This window comes from Taudactylus pleione, unplaced genomic scaffold, assembly GCF_031769625.1.
Source record: "Taudactylus pleione unplaced genomic scaffold, aTauple2 ptg000122l, whole genome shotgun sequence".
Lineage (NCBI taxonomy): Eukaryota > Metazoa > Chordata > Amphibia > Anura > Myobatrachidae > Taudactylus > Taudactylus pleione.
The window spans coordinates 6,302,256-6,314,578 of NW_028284524.1; the positions used below are offsets into that span (position 1 = coordinate 6,302,256).

The window sequence follows — 12,323 nt, forward strand, 5'->3', positions numbered from 1 at the left end:
AACCTGCACCTTCAGGTAAGCAAGGCGAAGACCGTAATCTAAGCCCACCTGTAGGAAAGCCAACCTCTGGATATCCGCAATATCCGAGGAGCCTAGCCTCTAGGGCGACACAACTGAAAGAAAGTATACCATACCTAATGGTAAATTCTTGCAGATAAAAGCTTCCGAGCTCTTAGCATGGACAGAGCCCCTGTTAACTATAGAGCTGGAAAAACTCCTAGACCTTAAGAGGGCAGTCTCCACCGCCACACCGTCAAGGACAGACAACCCAGGTCTGGGTATCAGCCAGGATCCTGAGACAACAGGTCCGGGCGTAGAGGCAACAGCTTCAGAGTGTTAACTGAGAGGCTCCAAAGATCTGAGTAATAGTGCCATCTGGCCCACGCTGGAGCTATCAGCAGGAGCGTGCCTCCTTCTTGCTAATACTGAAGGAAGAAGGGATAACGGAGGGACGAGGTACACAACTTGGAAGGTCCAGTGGACCTACCTACGTCTATCAGAAGAGTCTCATCTCTGAAAGGCTCCACTTGTTCACCAGAAGATTGAACACCTCCTGATAAAGAGGACATTTCCCTGAATGCACGTCTTGACGGCTGAGAAAGCCTGCTTTCCATCTGAGGATTCCTGAATGAACACTGCCGATGACGGCAGGGATATATCCTTCCACCCAAGCCAGAATTCGGGACACCACTGTTAGAGTCGCCTGACTTCGGGAACCTCCTAGGTGGTTTACATAAGCCATCATGATGGCGTTGTCAGACTGTACCTGCACGGTATTTCCGTGGAGGACCTATCCTGCATGCTGGAGAACCTTGAATACTGCTCAGAGTTCTCAGATGTTTATGGGAAGCGCAAAAACTACTGGTATCCACCTGCCCTGGAACAAGTGTGGACCCGTCACTGCTTCCCAGCCACGGATACTGGCGTCCGTCGTCAGAGGGACCCTGCCCGCAATCCCAAAGGGGGTGCCCCTTGTTTAGGTGAACTTTTCGCAGCCACCAGGCCAGAGAGAGACAAACCTCCGGGGAAAGCCTATTGACTTTATCCTATGGGGCAACCCATCCCATCCGGAGAGGATCAAGTTTTTCAGAGGTTTAGAGTGAAGCTGGGTACTCTCCACCATGTCGAACAACGACACCCTGGAGGAACCACATTGCCAAGTGAATAGACACTCGGCGACTCTGCAGGCAACTGCGTACCTTTGCCTGTAATGCAGAGATCTTTTCCTCAATCACAAAGATCCTCAGATGTTGGGATATGGAGTATCCTCTGTGAAGAATCAGAGAGGACCATTTCCAGTTTATCAGTCAGCCCTAACGTAGCAACACAGATATTGTCCATTGCATATGGCACTGAAGTATCTCTGGAGATCGTGGTAACAACAGGAGGTCGCCCGGATAGGGTAACAAGCGGACCCCCTGCATCTGCAGGTGGGCTGCCATAACTGCCATGACCCTGGTAAACCGTGAGGCGCGGAGGCTAGACCAAGGGGCAATGCCAGAAACTGGAAATGCTTATCGACCACTGCAAACCTGAGGAATACACTGGTGTACTAAGAAAATGAGGGATATTCAGGTAGTCACCCTGAATATATCCAACGACACCACAAAATTCCCAGGCTCCATTGAATGATGGAACGCAGGGTCCCCCTCCCGAACTGAGGAACCCTTAAGAATTTGTTGAAGGATTCGAGGTTGAGAATGTCCTGGTAAGACCCATTGGGTGTCTGTACCAGAAAGAGGATGGAGCAATACCTCGTTCCCCTTTGGGGCAACGGAATAGGTACTATAACTCCTGCCTGGAGCATAGAGTGTAACACCCTCAAAAATTACAGGGCCTTGTCCTGAATTGACAGAAGACCTGTAACGAAAAACCGTCTGGGAGGCTTTTACCGGGAGGAGAGGACATACCTTCAAGAAAATACTTCTCTTACCCCAGTGTCCGTGGTGGTCAGACACCAGCACTGGGCGAACTGGAGAAGCTGGCCTCCAACTCTGGGGTCTCCCGAGAGGAGGCCCGTCCCGTGAGGCTGAAGGCTTATAGTCCAACTTGGGAGTAGGACGTCTTGTACTCCAAGTCTGTTCTTATGGCTGAGCAGATTTCCTGGCTACTGACTGTCTTGGAAAGCTGTATTTTAGACTTACCCTGGCCTCACAGGGCCGAAAAGACAAAGCCCCAGACCCTGATGGGACTATAGCCGATGGCAGACACGCAGACGTAGCTGCTGCCTGCGGGGCCACAATTGCGTCCAGACGAGGGCCAAACAGCACTTGTCCCGTAAAAGGCAAAGCAATTCAAATGGAATCTGCGTCCGCTTTCCAAGAGCGCAACCACAGGGAGCGGCAAGCCGCTACTGCTGACGAGGAGATTCTGGAAAGGAGTAGGCTATATGTAAGACCGTCTCATTATGAACATGGCAAAGTCTCTGAGAATTTGCCACTATCCACCTGCTCTGCTGGAGAGTCAGTGTGCAGAGATCCAGTTACCTACTCAGCGCTCCATGGCTCTTGCCCCCCAGCACACGGCCATAGCCGGCCTGGAAGCCCCTCCAGCAAGGGAATATTGGATTTTAGATATATTTGCACCTTGCAATCTGGAACCTCCTTCAAAGAGGACCTGGAGGGCATGGGCAACGTAGCACTCCTCACTAGGCGTGTAACATGAGAATCTACCCGTAAAGGTAACTCCCATTCGGAAATGTAATTATCCGCAAAGGGGCATGCAAAAGGTCAACCGTTTTTGAGGCTGGAACCGCTTACCCGGATTTTCCACGCCTCCTCTAAATGATCCACTTGACCAGATAGAGGAATTACAGTGGCAACACCCTTATCCTTAAAGAAGGCATATTTGGATTTAGCCACGGGTAATATGTACTAACCAAAGCCGCACGGACTGCCCGTATAAGGCCAGGTATATAGACTTTAGACCCAGACTACGCCTCCTTTGCACTAAGGGGCTCGTGTCTGAAAAAGTCAATAATGTCACCGTCATCAGACGTCATGCCTTTACCTGTCTGAGACCCGAAAGGCCGTTTAGAAGGCCGAAATGGTGACTCCCCCTGTAAAACGTCCATCAGGTGCTATACCATTTGGGCAATAAATTCACCCACACAGGCTCCTGCGAGACCTGGGGGGGTGAAAAACAGGATACACTGGGGTACCATCAACTGATAACCCCTATGGGGAAACGCAGGGGGCGTTGCCCACAAGGGCTGTAAGCATCTTAGCCAGCCGAGGGCGGACCCTTTTTCTGCAGGCACAGTGACAGAAATGGGGCGTGATATAGAATACAACATGCCCTCCATAAACCCTCAGCGTCTACATATCCCTCCGCTAACTGCACATGATATCAGTACATTATAGCTGGAAGAGGATATCCTCGTTCACTTTCCGACATGAGGAGTGTGAACGGAGCGTATGTGACTTCCCACACAGAAAAACCAAGTTTACTGTGAGGTAATAAACACCCTGCAACACCGCACCGCAAGGGCTGTAGCAGAAGAAGAACAGGGATAGGAAAATGGCTGACAGTCAGAAATGAAAGTACAGGCAAACAGCGCTAGCATTTAAGTCACATACAATGCACAGATAACATCCTGCATTACAAGCACTGCGATCAACTACACAGACCAGAGCCTGGTAGGAAACAGTGCTGCATACACTGACCTTAATTGAAGGAGAGGTATGCGGGGGACCCGGACCGCAATGGCATCTGTATCAGCTTCCAGCAGCGTTTGCCATCCCCATGTAGTGAGAAAATGGCCACCGAGGAGCAGAGAGAAGGCAGGGCCCGGGGGAGGAGCGCTGACACAGCCCGCTCAGACCGCTGTGGAATGGCACTGAGACGCCGGCTGTTAGATAGGGAAGGCGTTCTCCCCTGGCCTGCTATTAACCCCTGCGACGCCGCGCTGTACCGCACATGCTGCGGTCCGCTGTCCCTGGTGGTCTAGTGGAAGGCGCAGGATGAGTACCTGGCCCCACGCGCAGCCGGTCCCCAGGGAGCCCCCTGCCTGGGGACCAAACAGGACTGTGTTACCGGCGGGACCCCGCCGCTTACCTTGTTCCCCGTGCATCCGGCCACAGTCCAGGTAGCCGGGGTCACCGCTAGCTGTGACCCCAGCTACCTACCAGCATCCCCGGATCGGTACCGGCGTTCTGGTACCGGCGGGGTTTAGGAGTGACAGCATGGACGTCAATACTGACTGTCCTATGCTGGAGCACTCTAGTTGTGCAGCCACAGCTGCAAATAAATATTCAGGGGCCTTAAAAAGACCCCCCTCTGTACGGTGCGACTGGTCCGCCCAGGCACCGACAAAAACTGAGTGGACTGAGGCTCGGGGGCGGGGTATAGGAGAGGGACCCCAGTGCATCCTGGGAGGCTGAAAATTTAACTCTGTGGTGCCTGGATGTCTGCCGCCATCGCCTATACCCCAAGGTATCCTGTGGATACCCTATGGACCCTGAAGTAGAAACTTAGCCTATACGCGAACGCCCTATTACTGCCCAGTTACACCCACTCAACCCCAAGTGTGGATGAATCACCCTTACTTGGTCAAAACTATGTATGCTCTGCTGCATGTGCTCTGCAAAAACTCACATGATCCATCTGTAAAACAGACTTGTAGGCAAATCTGAATCAGGCCCCACACCGCACCTATAGGCAAGCCGCATATCATTTTAATCAGCAGAAGCTGCTTGTGTGTCCTATTCGCACTGCGCTGTGATTAATACGCATTGGAAGGTAAAAAGTCGCACGAAAAGACGCTCTGCGCTACTGAGTCACACGGAGCTCCTGCGTTATGTGTAGCGCGACTTGTAGAGCACGGAAGATAGATGTTTGTGGACACATCAGTAGACTCATTTAAAAACAAGAAAAGATGATATTTTACCCTTTCAGGTGCCCCTTGCACCTTAGCATTGTGATATAGTTTGTATTAGTGGCCTGATGTCAGCTGACATGCCAGCTACCACTAGACCGCGATTACAAATAACCTCATCACTTTTGGTAGGGGGAGGGTCAGACCTTCATCATTTCTATTTGTAGACTTGAGCCCCAGTGCAACTGAACGTAATTCTGCTATGGTGCCTATGGGAAAGGGTGGCATAATACCTGAACCATGCTGAATACCTGAGTCAATTAACAGCACTTAGAAGTGAATCAAGCCTACAGAATCAAACTGCTATCTACTGTAGCTTAGACTTTAGAAATGACAAAAACACCACTTTTGTCTAGTAGATGCTCCCATATAAAGCAATTTCCTTCCTTCCCTATTAAACTCACCAAGAGCAGCCCCAGAATGGTCATCCACTGTCAGTATATGTATTTAAGCTCCAGTCCTTTCCCACATCTGAAAACATGCCAGGGCTGTATCTGGTGAAAATGAAACTTCTAATGGATGAGTCATACAGGCTGCACCCTGCCCAGGCCAACCACAAGTCAGTGTTTGTCACCTTATTTCACAGCTCTATCATCATACAGACATTAGTTATCACATAAATATTTACTGTTCTTACCATCCCATGCAATGATACATGTACAGTATAATATAGTGTATTCCATAGCTCTATCATAATACTGACATTCAGTTTTGTACCGGACAATAATTACCAAATACATACATAGATTTTTTTTTTATATATATCTATATACAATGCACAGATAACTATATCTATATATATATCCAAAGATGGCGGCACTCACAACTCACAGGACTTCAAACACGAAGACACTAGATCATGGCAATTCCAACGTTTCAGTTTTTATACCAGCTTTTCCTCAGGGACCATGTACATACAAAAACAACATACATATATAAATAACAAAACACTCACCCATGTGTTTTTTCTACAGCAAATGGGATACATGTATACGGAGTGAGTCTTCAGCTAGGCAAATTTTTTATATTTCTACTTGTGGATGAGTGCCGGTCTGGTGGATTACTACTATTTTGTTATATATATATATATATACACACACACACACACACACACACACACACACACAGAGACACTTCTGCATACCATAGAGCGGTGATTCCCAAACTTTCTTGAATAATGGCACTCTAGCATTTGTATCACGGCACCTCTAGGCCAAGAGTTTCTTATTGAGGAATTTTGCAAAAATTATTAAATTAAGTAATTTGTTCATATACGTCATCCTTCGGTTCAGTTATACTACTTTTCCACCAAAATCTCGGGTCCAGCCCGGGACACTAAACATGGGTTTCAAGCCGTGTCACAGCAGCTTGAATCCCAGTTCAACCGCAGGCTGGACCTTGGCTTACCCCTGCTGGCTCTTGGAGATTGCATAATTTCCAAGCGCCAGGAAATGCGGCTCTCCCTATGCTGTGAACGGGATCCGGGAAACCCGTTTCCACTGAGCCTTACCCGGGTCTTACACGAGTAAAACCCTGCTTGAGATCTGGGAAGAAATTCCGGGTCATACGACCCGGGATTTTTTTCTAGGAGCCTTTCCCAGTGAGTCACGATCAGGGTTGACACGGCAATAACCCGGGTTTTTTTTTTTTTGCGGCGGTGGAAAAAGGATATTATGTGGTAGTGACAGGGATGCACTTTTGATTGTCAGCCACCAGCTGGGTTTTGCCGATAACATGGACCATAAATAATTTGATTTGGTCCTGGACCACCAACCCGTGGCACCCCCACAAGTCCCCAGCTTGGGTACCACTGCCATAGAATAATGAATTAGTAATCATGGAGTTCGGAATCCTAAATTACTCCACTACCTTGGACAGCATCAGAATCAAGGGTATAATTTATCCATCCCATGGGATTAGGTTAGGACTTGAAACGTGATGGCTAACATTCAGGTGAAAAAATAAATTGTGTGTGTGTATTATATAGAAATGTATAATAAAAGCCCGAAACGTTGGAAATATACAAGGCTATGTGCTATATACTTTGCTGCTGTTGGGGAGTCCCAGGAGTGCAGCCCATTTCTGTTGGTATATTGTTATTCTTGGACTGGGGCACCCGGGCAGTTACTTCTACTTTTGGGAATGCCGATCTTATGTGTGTGTGTCCAATAACCCGTTTGGCGAGTCACAGACGCCAAGCGTCCTACCAGAGACTTTTTCCCAAAATATGTTTCTTCATATCACTGATGCAACAAAAGTACAATTCATGGGTACCCTGATATTAACACTGTAATTTCATGTAGCTTCTGTTTGCAACTTGGCCATTAATGTAAATAAAAAGGCAAAAGACAAGTCCAATATGAGCGACACATGATGTCTCATGTCACGTAATGTTATGCTTAATCTGGGACTTTAATTCATTTGCAAAAAAAGAGTACTAATATAGTATGCCTGGTACTCTGTAAGCAACTTTATATGTGGCTATGATGCAAATAAGATGCAAAATTCAGGAAAAAGTACGGGAATAACTATCTGTGGCAGAGCATCTAAGATGTGCCAAGCGTCTCGTGTCATATGGCATATAAACAATAGGAGAATGAGGACATACACACATATATATCTGAAAACACAGATATGCTTCTTTTCAATACAATAATCTAATTATGCACAAAACAATAACAGGTAAATAGCAGTGACTGTAATACACAGCTTTCTAACTAGACATTCATACTATGCCACAAAATGATCAAGCAAAAAAAATAAAAAAATTATATATATATATATATATATATATATATATATATATATATATATATATATATACACACACGGCTATTTTTCTGCACAAATAGGTTCAGGAACTGTAAAGAAAACTAGATCTTAGTAACTATATTACACTAAGCATAATATGCATCAGATTAGTGCTGTGGGCCTGAGCTGTGCTGTGAATACATTGTTACCAATATATGTCAGCACATCCCTCTGTATGCCTAGGCATCTTATATATGGGATGCATTTTCAAATTACATAAACAATATGTCAGTCAACATTAATGGCTGTCAGCAAACATTCCTGTCACTGTCAGTAAAAAGAAGATCCAGGCCAATCAGAGAGGGTCCATAATACCAGCCGTGGCCCTTTCTCTCACATTACCCGCTGGGTGTCCGCCTCTCACCCGCCTCCGTTGCCCGGGTACTGTGTCTACCACGCACGGCCGCTCCTCTACCACAATCACACAGAACTGCCTGCCATTTCACTCTATAGCATTGACATGACAGCCAGCCAATAAGACGATAGCCTTTGGGCTGCGGGCGTTTCAACGACCAATCACAGTCAGAGCACGCAACTCGCTGACCAATTGCGATAATGTGGGCGGGGTTCGTGTTTTATTTTGGGGTAAAGTGAAAGCAGAGCGCGATGTTTTTATCATGTTTATGTTGGATGGACGGAAGTGACGTCATACGCGGAACAGAGCCGATAGATCAGTGTCAGTGTGTGCCTGCCATGTGGGCAGCATGGAGGGGTGAGATCTTATCTATGTTCTATTATAGGTTACAGTATTCTACTGTTCATTCCCACGTAGGTAGCGGATAGATCCCCTTCAGTAGATGTACCCTAACTGTCATTCGCTGTACCCATGTGCATGATAGGCAGCCTGTGGTTCCACAGCTGCTGTGGAAATGAAAGGTTCCCGCATGCTTTTTGAAATGGTCTTTTGAAATAGAGATTGCTTGTGCATTCTGGAACTTCTAGTTCCACAGCAGCAGTAAAGCCACAGGTTGCACAAATCAGGTACAGATAATAGATTAATGTGGTCCTAGCTTATATACCATATGCTGGTCTGTAAATCTAGAAATGTCTTATTAATGTGAATAAAATATAACATTTCTATGTGTATATATAGTAGTAGCCTTGCAGCAACTAGGTTGACATTGTGAAAATGTTGACATTAGTCTTAGCGGTGGTGTTGGGCTTACCTTAAACAGTTTTGACATTCTGACCATGTCAACATGTTCACCGTTGACATTCTGACCATGATGAATGTCGACCTAGTATACCAAATCCGTAGCTGTAGTTTGCTTTTGTTTTTTTCCCCAAAATGATGTCTACCTTTTCTTTTGTATGTGATTATGTAATTCAGACTGGGCTATTTTAAGTAGGAAAGCAGGAGCAGAATATTATGACACTGTGAAATGGCTCATGTTGGCGGCATTGTTTTGGAAGCAAAATCTTATTCATTTAATAGCTCTAAAAATATAGTTTGTGTTTTGGTGAAAACTATGTTGATCAGGTAAAATTTATGTTAAAATACAGTAACGGTCTAGTTGGACTTCTGCCATAATAGCTTGATGTAATTCATTATATTCTCTTCTCAGGCCACCTGGAATGCAGGCATTCTGTCTGTTTGATCTGAGTCCAACAAGCACCTTGTTGTCAGACCTTTCACTGAATAATAACAGTAACACTAAGGAGGACTTCACAGAAGAAAAAGTGAGACACCCAGGTACATATGTAGATACTGATGAGGACAGCTGTAAGGAGACCTAGATGGTTGGTTATGATTCACCACTATTAGGCTGAGCACTAGAAAATATGAAATGACGACTCCTCCCAAGATGCTACCCCAGCTCCTGCAGCACCAGTTGCATTCTAGAGCATTGCATGGGGATTGCAAGTGTCAACAGGTGTAAATATGTGTTTTGTAATGCTAAAGATCACCTTGTAATCCAGTCTTATCTCAATGCATAAAGAGTGCAACAAATAATATAATAGGAGATTGCTCATAATGTAGTAAGTTCACGAACACAGAATAAGATATAGAAAAACATGCGCTTCAAAACAATAGTGTGCAATAAACCACTGTGGTGGTCCCCCACACCTCTGTGAAATCGGATGTAGAACAAAGTACTTGTGGTTATGTGCGCCCTCCAAGGTATTTTTATACGCTGAACAAAGATTTACCTATAGAGTATTCTGAAGTCTCACACTTCACTTATCAAGATGAGATGCCCTCCCTTTAAAGGGGCAGATATTCTTTAAAGGCTTGACAGTATATAATTTCAGCTCTCCTCTGCACATAAAAAGTAAAAGGGTGTGTGTGTATGTATGTATATATATATATGTATGTATGTATATATGTATGTGTGTGTATATATATATATATATATATATATATATATTATACATAATGTGTGTGTGTGTGTGTGTGGTACTGTTTTCAGATTAAAAACATATCCATTAAAATTCTACCATGTAACAAACAGAGCAGCGTAGCAGATTGAGAGGGATGTCAAATTACACACACCCAAGTTTGCATATAAAGTATTATCAGTCACCTCCCGGGTTTAGGGTACTGGAACACCACTGGTCATATGTGCAAAGCAATCCCTCCACTCCAAAGATATCACCTGGCTATCACTCAGTTTGTAATAACCACCATGCGTTTCTTCTCCCAAAGAGCCTTTTTCAAGGTGTATAGTTATGGTGGTACTACCTGCTTAATATACCCTTATGTGCACTCTAATTGGTTGCTGCGGGATTACCCCTAATTATCCCGTTCATCTCCTCATACATATAATAAAATACTTCTCTACATACCCTGTATGTCCAGACATCTAAGATTTCCACATATAAAATACCCTTGCCAGAAAATAAGATTTAGAGCTAGGTCTAAATCTAAATCTCCGACAAGGATATTTTATACAGTGGAATACAATGGAAAGCCTTGTACCACGGAGAGCCTCACAGGATGCAGAACCAATGAGGTTGTTTTTGTTGACATTTTTTTATTTCAAACAAAAAAGTAAAATTAAATAAACGTGGCAGGCAATACAGAAGAAATGTGGCATACAAATGATCTTACACCAGTACAAAGAATGCTGAAACTTATTAATCAAAACAGGATATACTCATAACCCCCTAACCTAGAGAAGGAGTATATAAGAACCCGATGGTTCAGATGGATAGACTGGTGGATGCCCTTATTGTGTGCCTGGCTAGGGCCACCACGTTCCCTCTTCCTAATGTGGTCTCACAGAAGCCACAGAAAGACAGGTTTTCCGCAAGTGCATGTTTCCTACTGTTGGTGTAGTACTACGGCTAGCCCTCACCTCAGCTTGGGGTACTAAGGCCTTATAGAGATGGACGGATTCCCTAGATGAGGGACTTAGTTTGGGATTGTTGTCAGTAGTCAACAATATCAGGCAAGTTGGGGAAGCAGCTATTTTTTTTTTCAGAAGCATGGCTGCGGACAACGTCCGACTCCTCGGTACGAAGTATAGTGTCTCTGGGTTATGCTTTTGAACTTCTGGGAGGCCCCTCCAAGCCAGTAGTTCGCAACATGTCTTCCTGTCAACCCAGGCAAAGCAGGAGCCTTACAGGAGTCAACATTCTTTCCTCCTTTTGATCAACATTCTGGAGCTCATTGCTATTTACAGGGCCCTTCGCCAGATGTGGCCACTTTTTAGGGCAGTGCGGTAAAGGTCCAGTCAGACTAAGTGGCCGCTGTTCTGTATGGCAATTATTAGTCCGGTACACAAAGCCAGGGAGCCATGAGAGAAGTAGGCAAGATCTTCTGTTGTGCAGAACGGTTTCTCCCAGCTTTGTCGGCAGTTTATATCCGAAATGTCAAAAAACTTAATAGACTATCTCGGTCATCAAGACTTTCTCAATGGAGCGTGGTCTCTCCATCCAGCCATGTTCCAAATGTTAGTGGATTGCTGGGGCTGTCTGGCCATAGACATGATGGCCTCCCGGTACTGCTTCCGAACTCAGGATCCGTGGGACCTGCTGGTGGACGACCTGTTGGTTCCAGGTACATTTCACCTATATCCCTTTTCTCCGGTATTGATGCTGCCTTGGGTTTTTGGCAAGTTCAAGCTGGGGGCGATTCAGCCATTCTGTTGACTCCAGACTGGCCACACAGGGCCTAGTACGCAGATCTCTAACGGTAGCTCCTTAACATCTTCCTCTCTGGCCTGACATTCTTTCCCAGGGTCCCTTTCTACATCCAGATCTCCCTTGCCTGGCTTTAAAAGGATGACTTTTGAAACAGCCCTCTAGAAGGCCAGGGTTTTTTCTGACTGTGGTGCGCACCATGCTTTTCACCAGGAAGCCGGTGTCTGTGCAACGCTATTATCTGGTGTTGTAAGCTGATTTTACCTGGTGTTCCGTCCGGAAAATGAGCCCGGCAGTCTTCCGACTTTCCAAAATCTTGTAAATTCTGCAGGAAGGGCCTGGATTTGGGTCTCCGTCTCTCATCACTTAAGGGGGAGATGTTTTAAGGGGCGATATGGGGAAGAAGTGGTATCAGCGCAAGTTATGTGCGCTGATACCGCTTCTCCCCATGTATTATTGAGGGATCTGGCGTTAAATGCGCCTCTGTCATTATCGGCGTTTGCTATCTACAAGATATCTAAAAGATAGCAGCGCTGATAAGCTGGGCAAT

General features: G+C 45.6%; 2 protein-coding genes across 13 annotated transcripts in view; one reads left to right on the forward strand and one right to left on the reverse strand.

Moving 5' to 3' along the window:
• ATG9A (autophagy related 9A) overlaps positions 1-8,144 on the reverse strand; it is a 63,318-nt gene extending 55,174 nt beyond the window's left edge. For 2 of the 11 annotated variants that reach the window (XM_088472305.1, XM_088472307.1), the window contains exons 1-2: positions 8,030-8,144; positions 5,281-5,370 (exon numbers count right to left, since the gene is read on the reverse strand). The gene's annotated coding sequence lies outside the window, so the exon portion shown is untranslated. The other 9 variants (XM_088472306.1, XM_088472311.1, XM_088472310.1 and 6 more) reach the window with 8 other exon arrangements.
• Positions 8,145-8,312: 168 nt separating this feature from the next.
• Positions 8,313-12,323, forward strand: part of ANKZF1 (ankyrin repeat and zinc finger peptidyl tRNA hydrolase 1) — a 78,065-nt gene continuing 74,054 nt past the window's right edge. Inside the window, exons 1-2 of one of the 2 annotated variants that reach the window (XM_088472316.1) lie at positions 8,313-8,399; positions 9,253-9,380. In XM_088472316.1, the coding sequence (XP_088328442.1) occupies positions 8,392-8,399; positions 9,253-9,380 (136 nt within the window). In that variant the 5' untranslated portion in view covers positions 8,313-8,391. Of the gene's footprint in view, positions 8,400-9,252; positions 9,381-12,323 lie in introns of those variants that run through there. The other variant, XM_088472317.1, reaches the window with a different exon arrangement.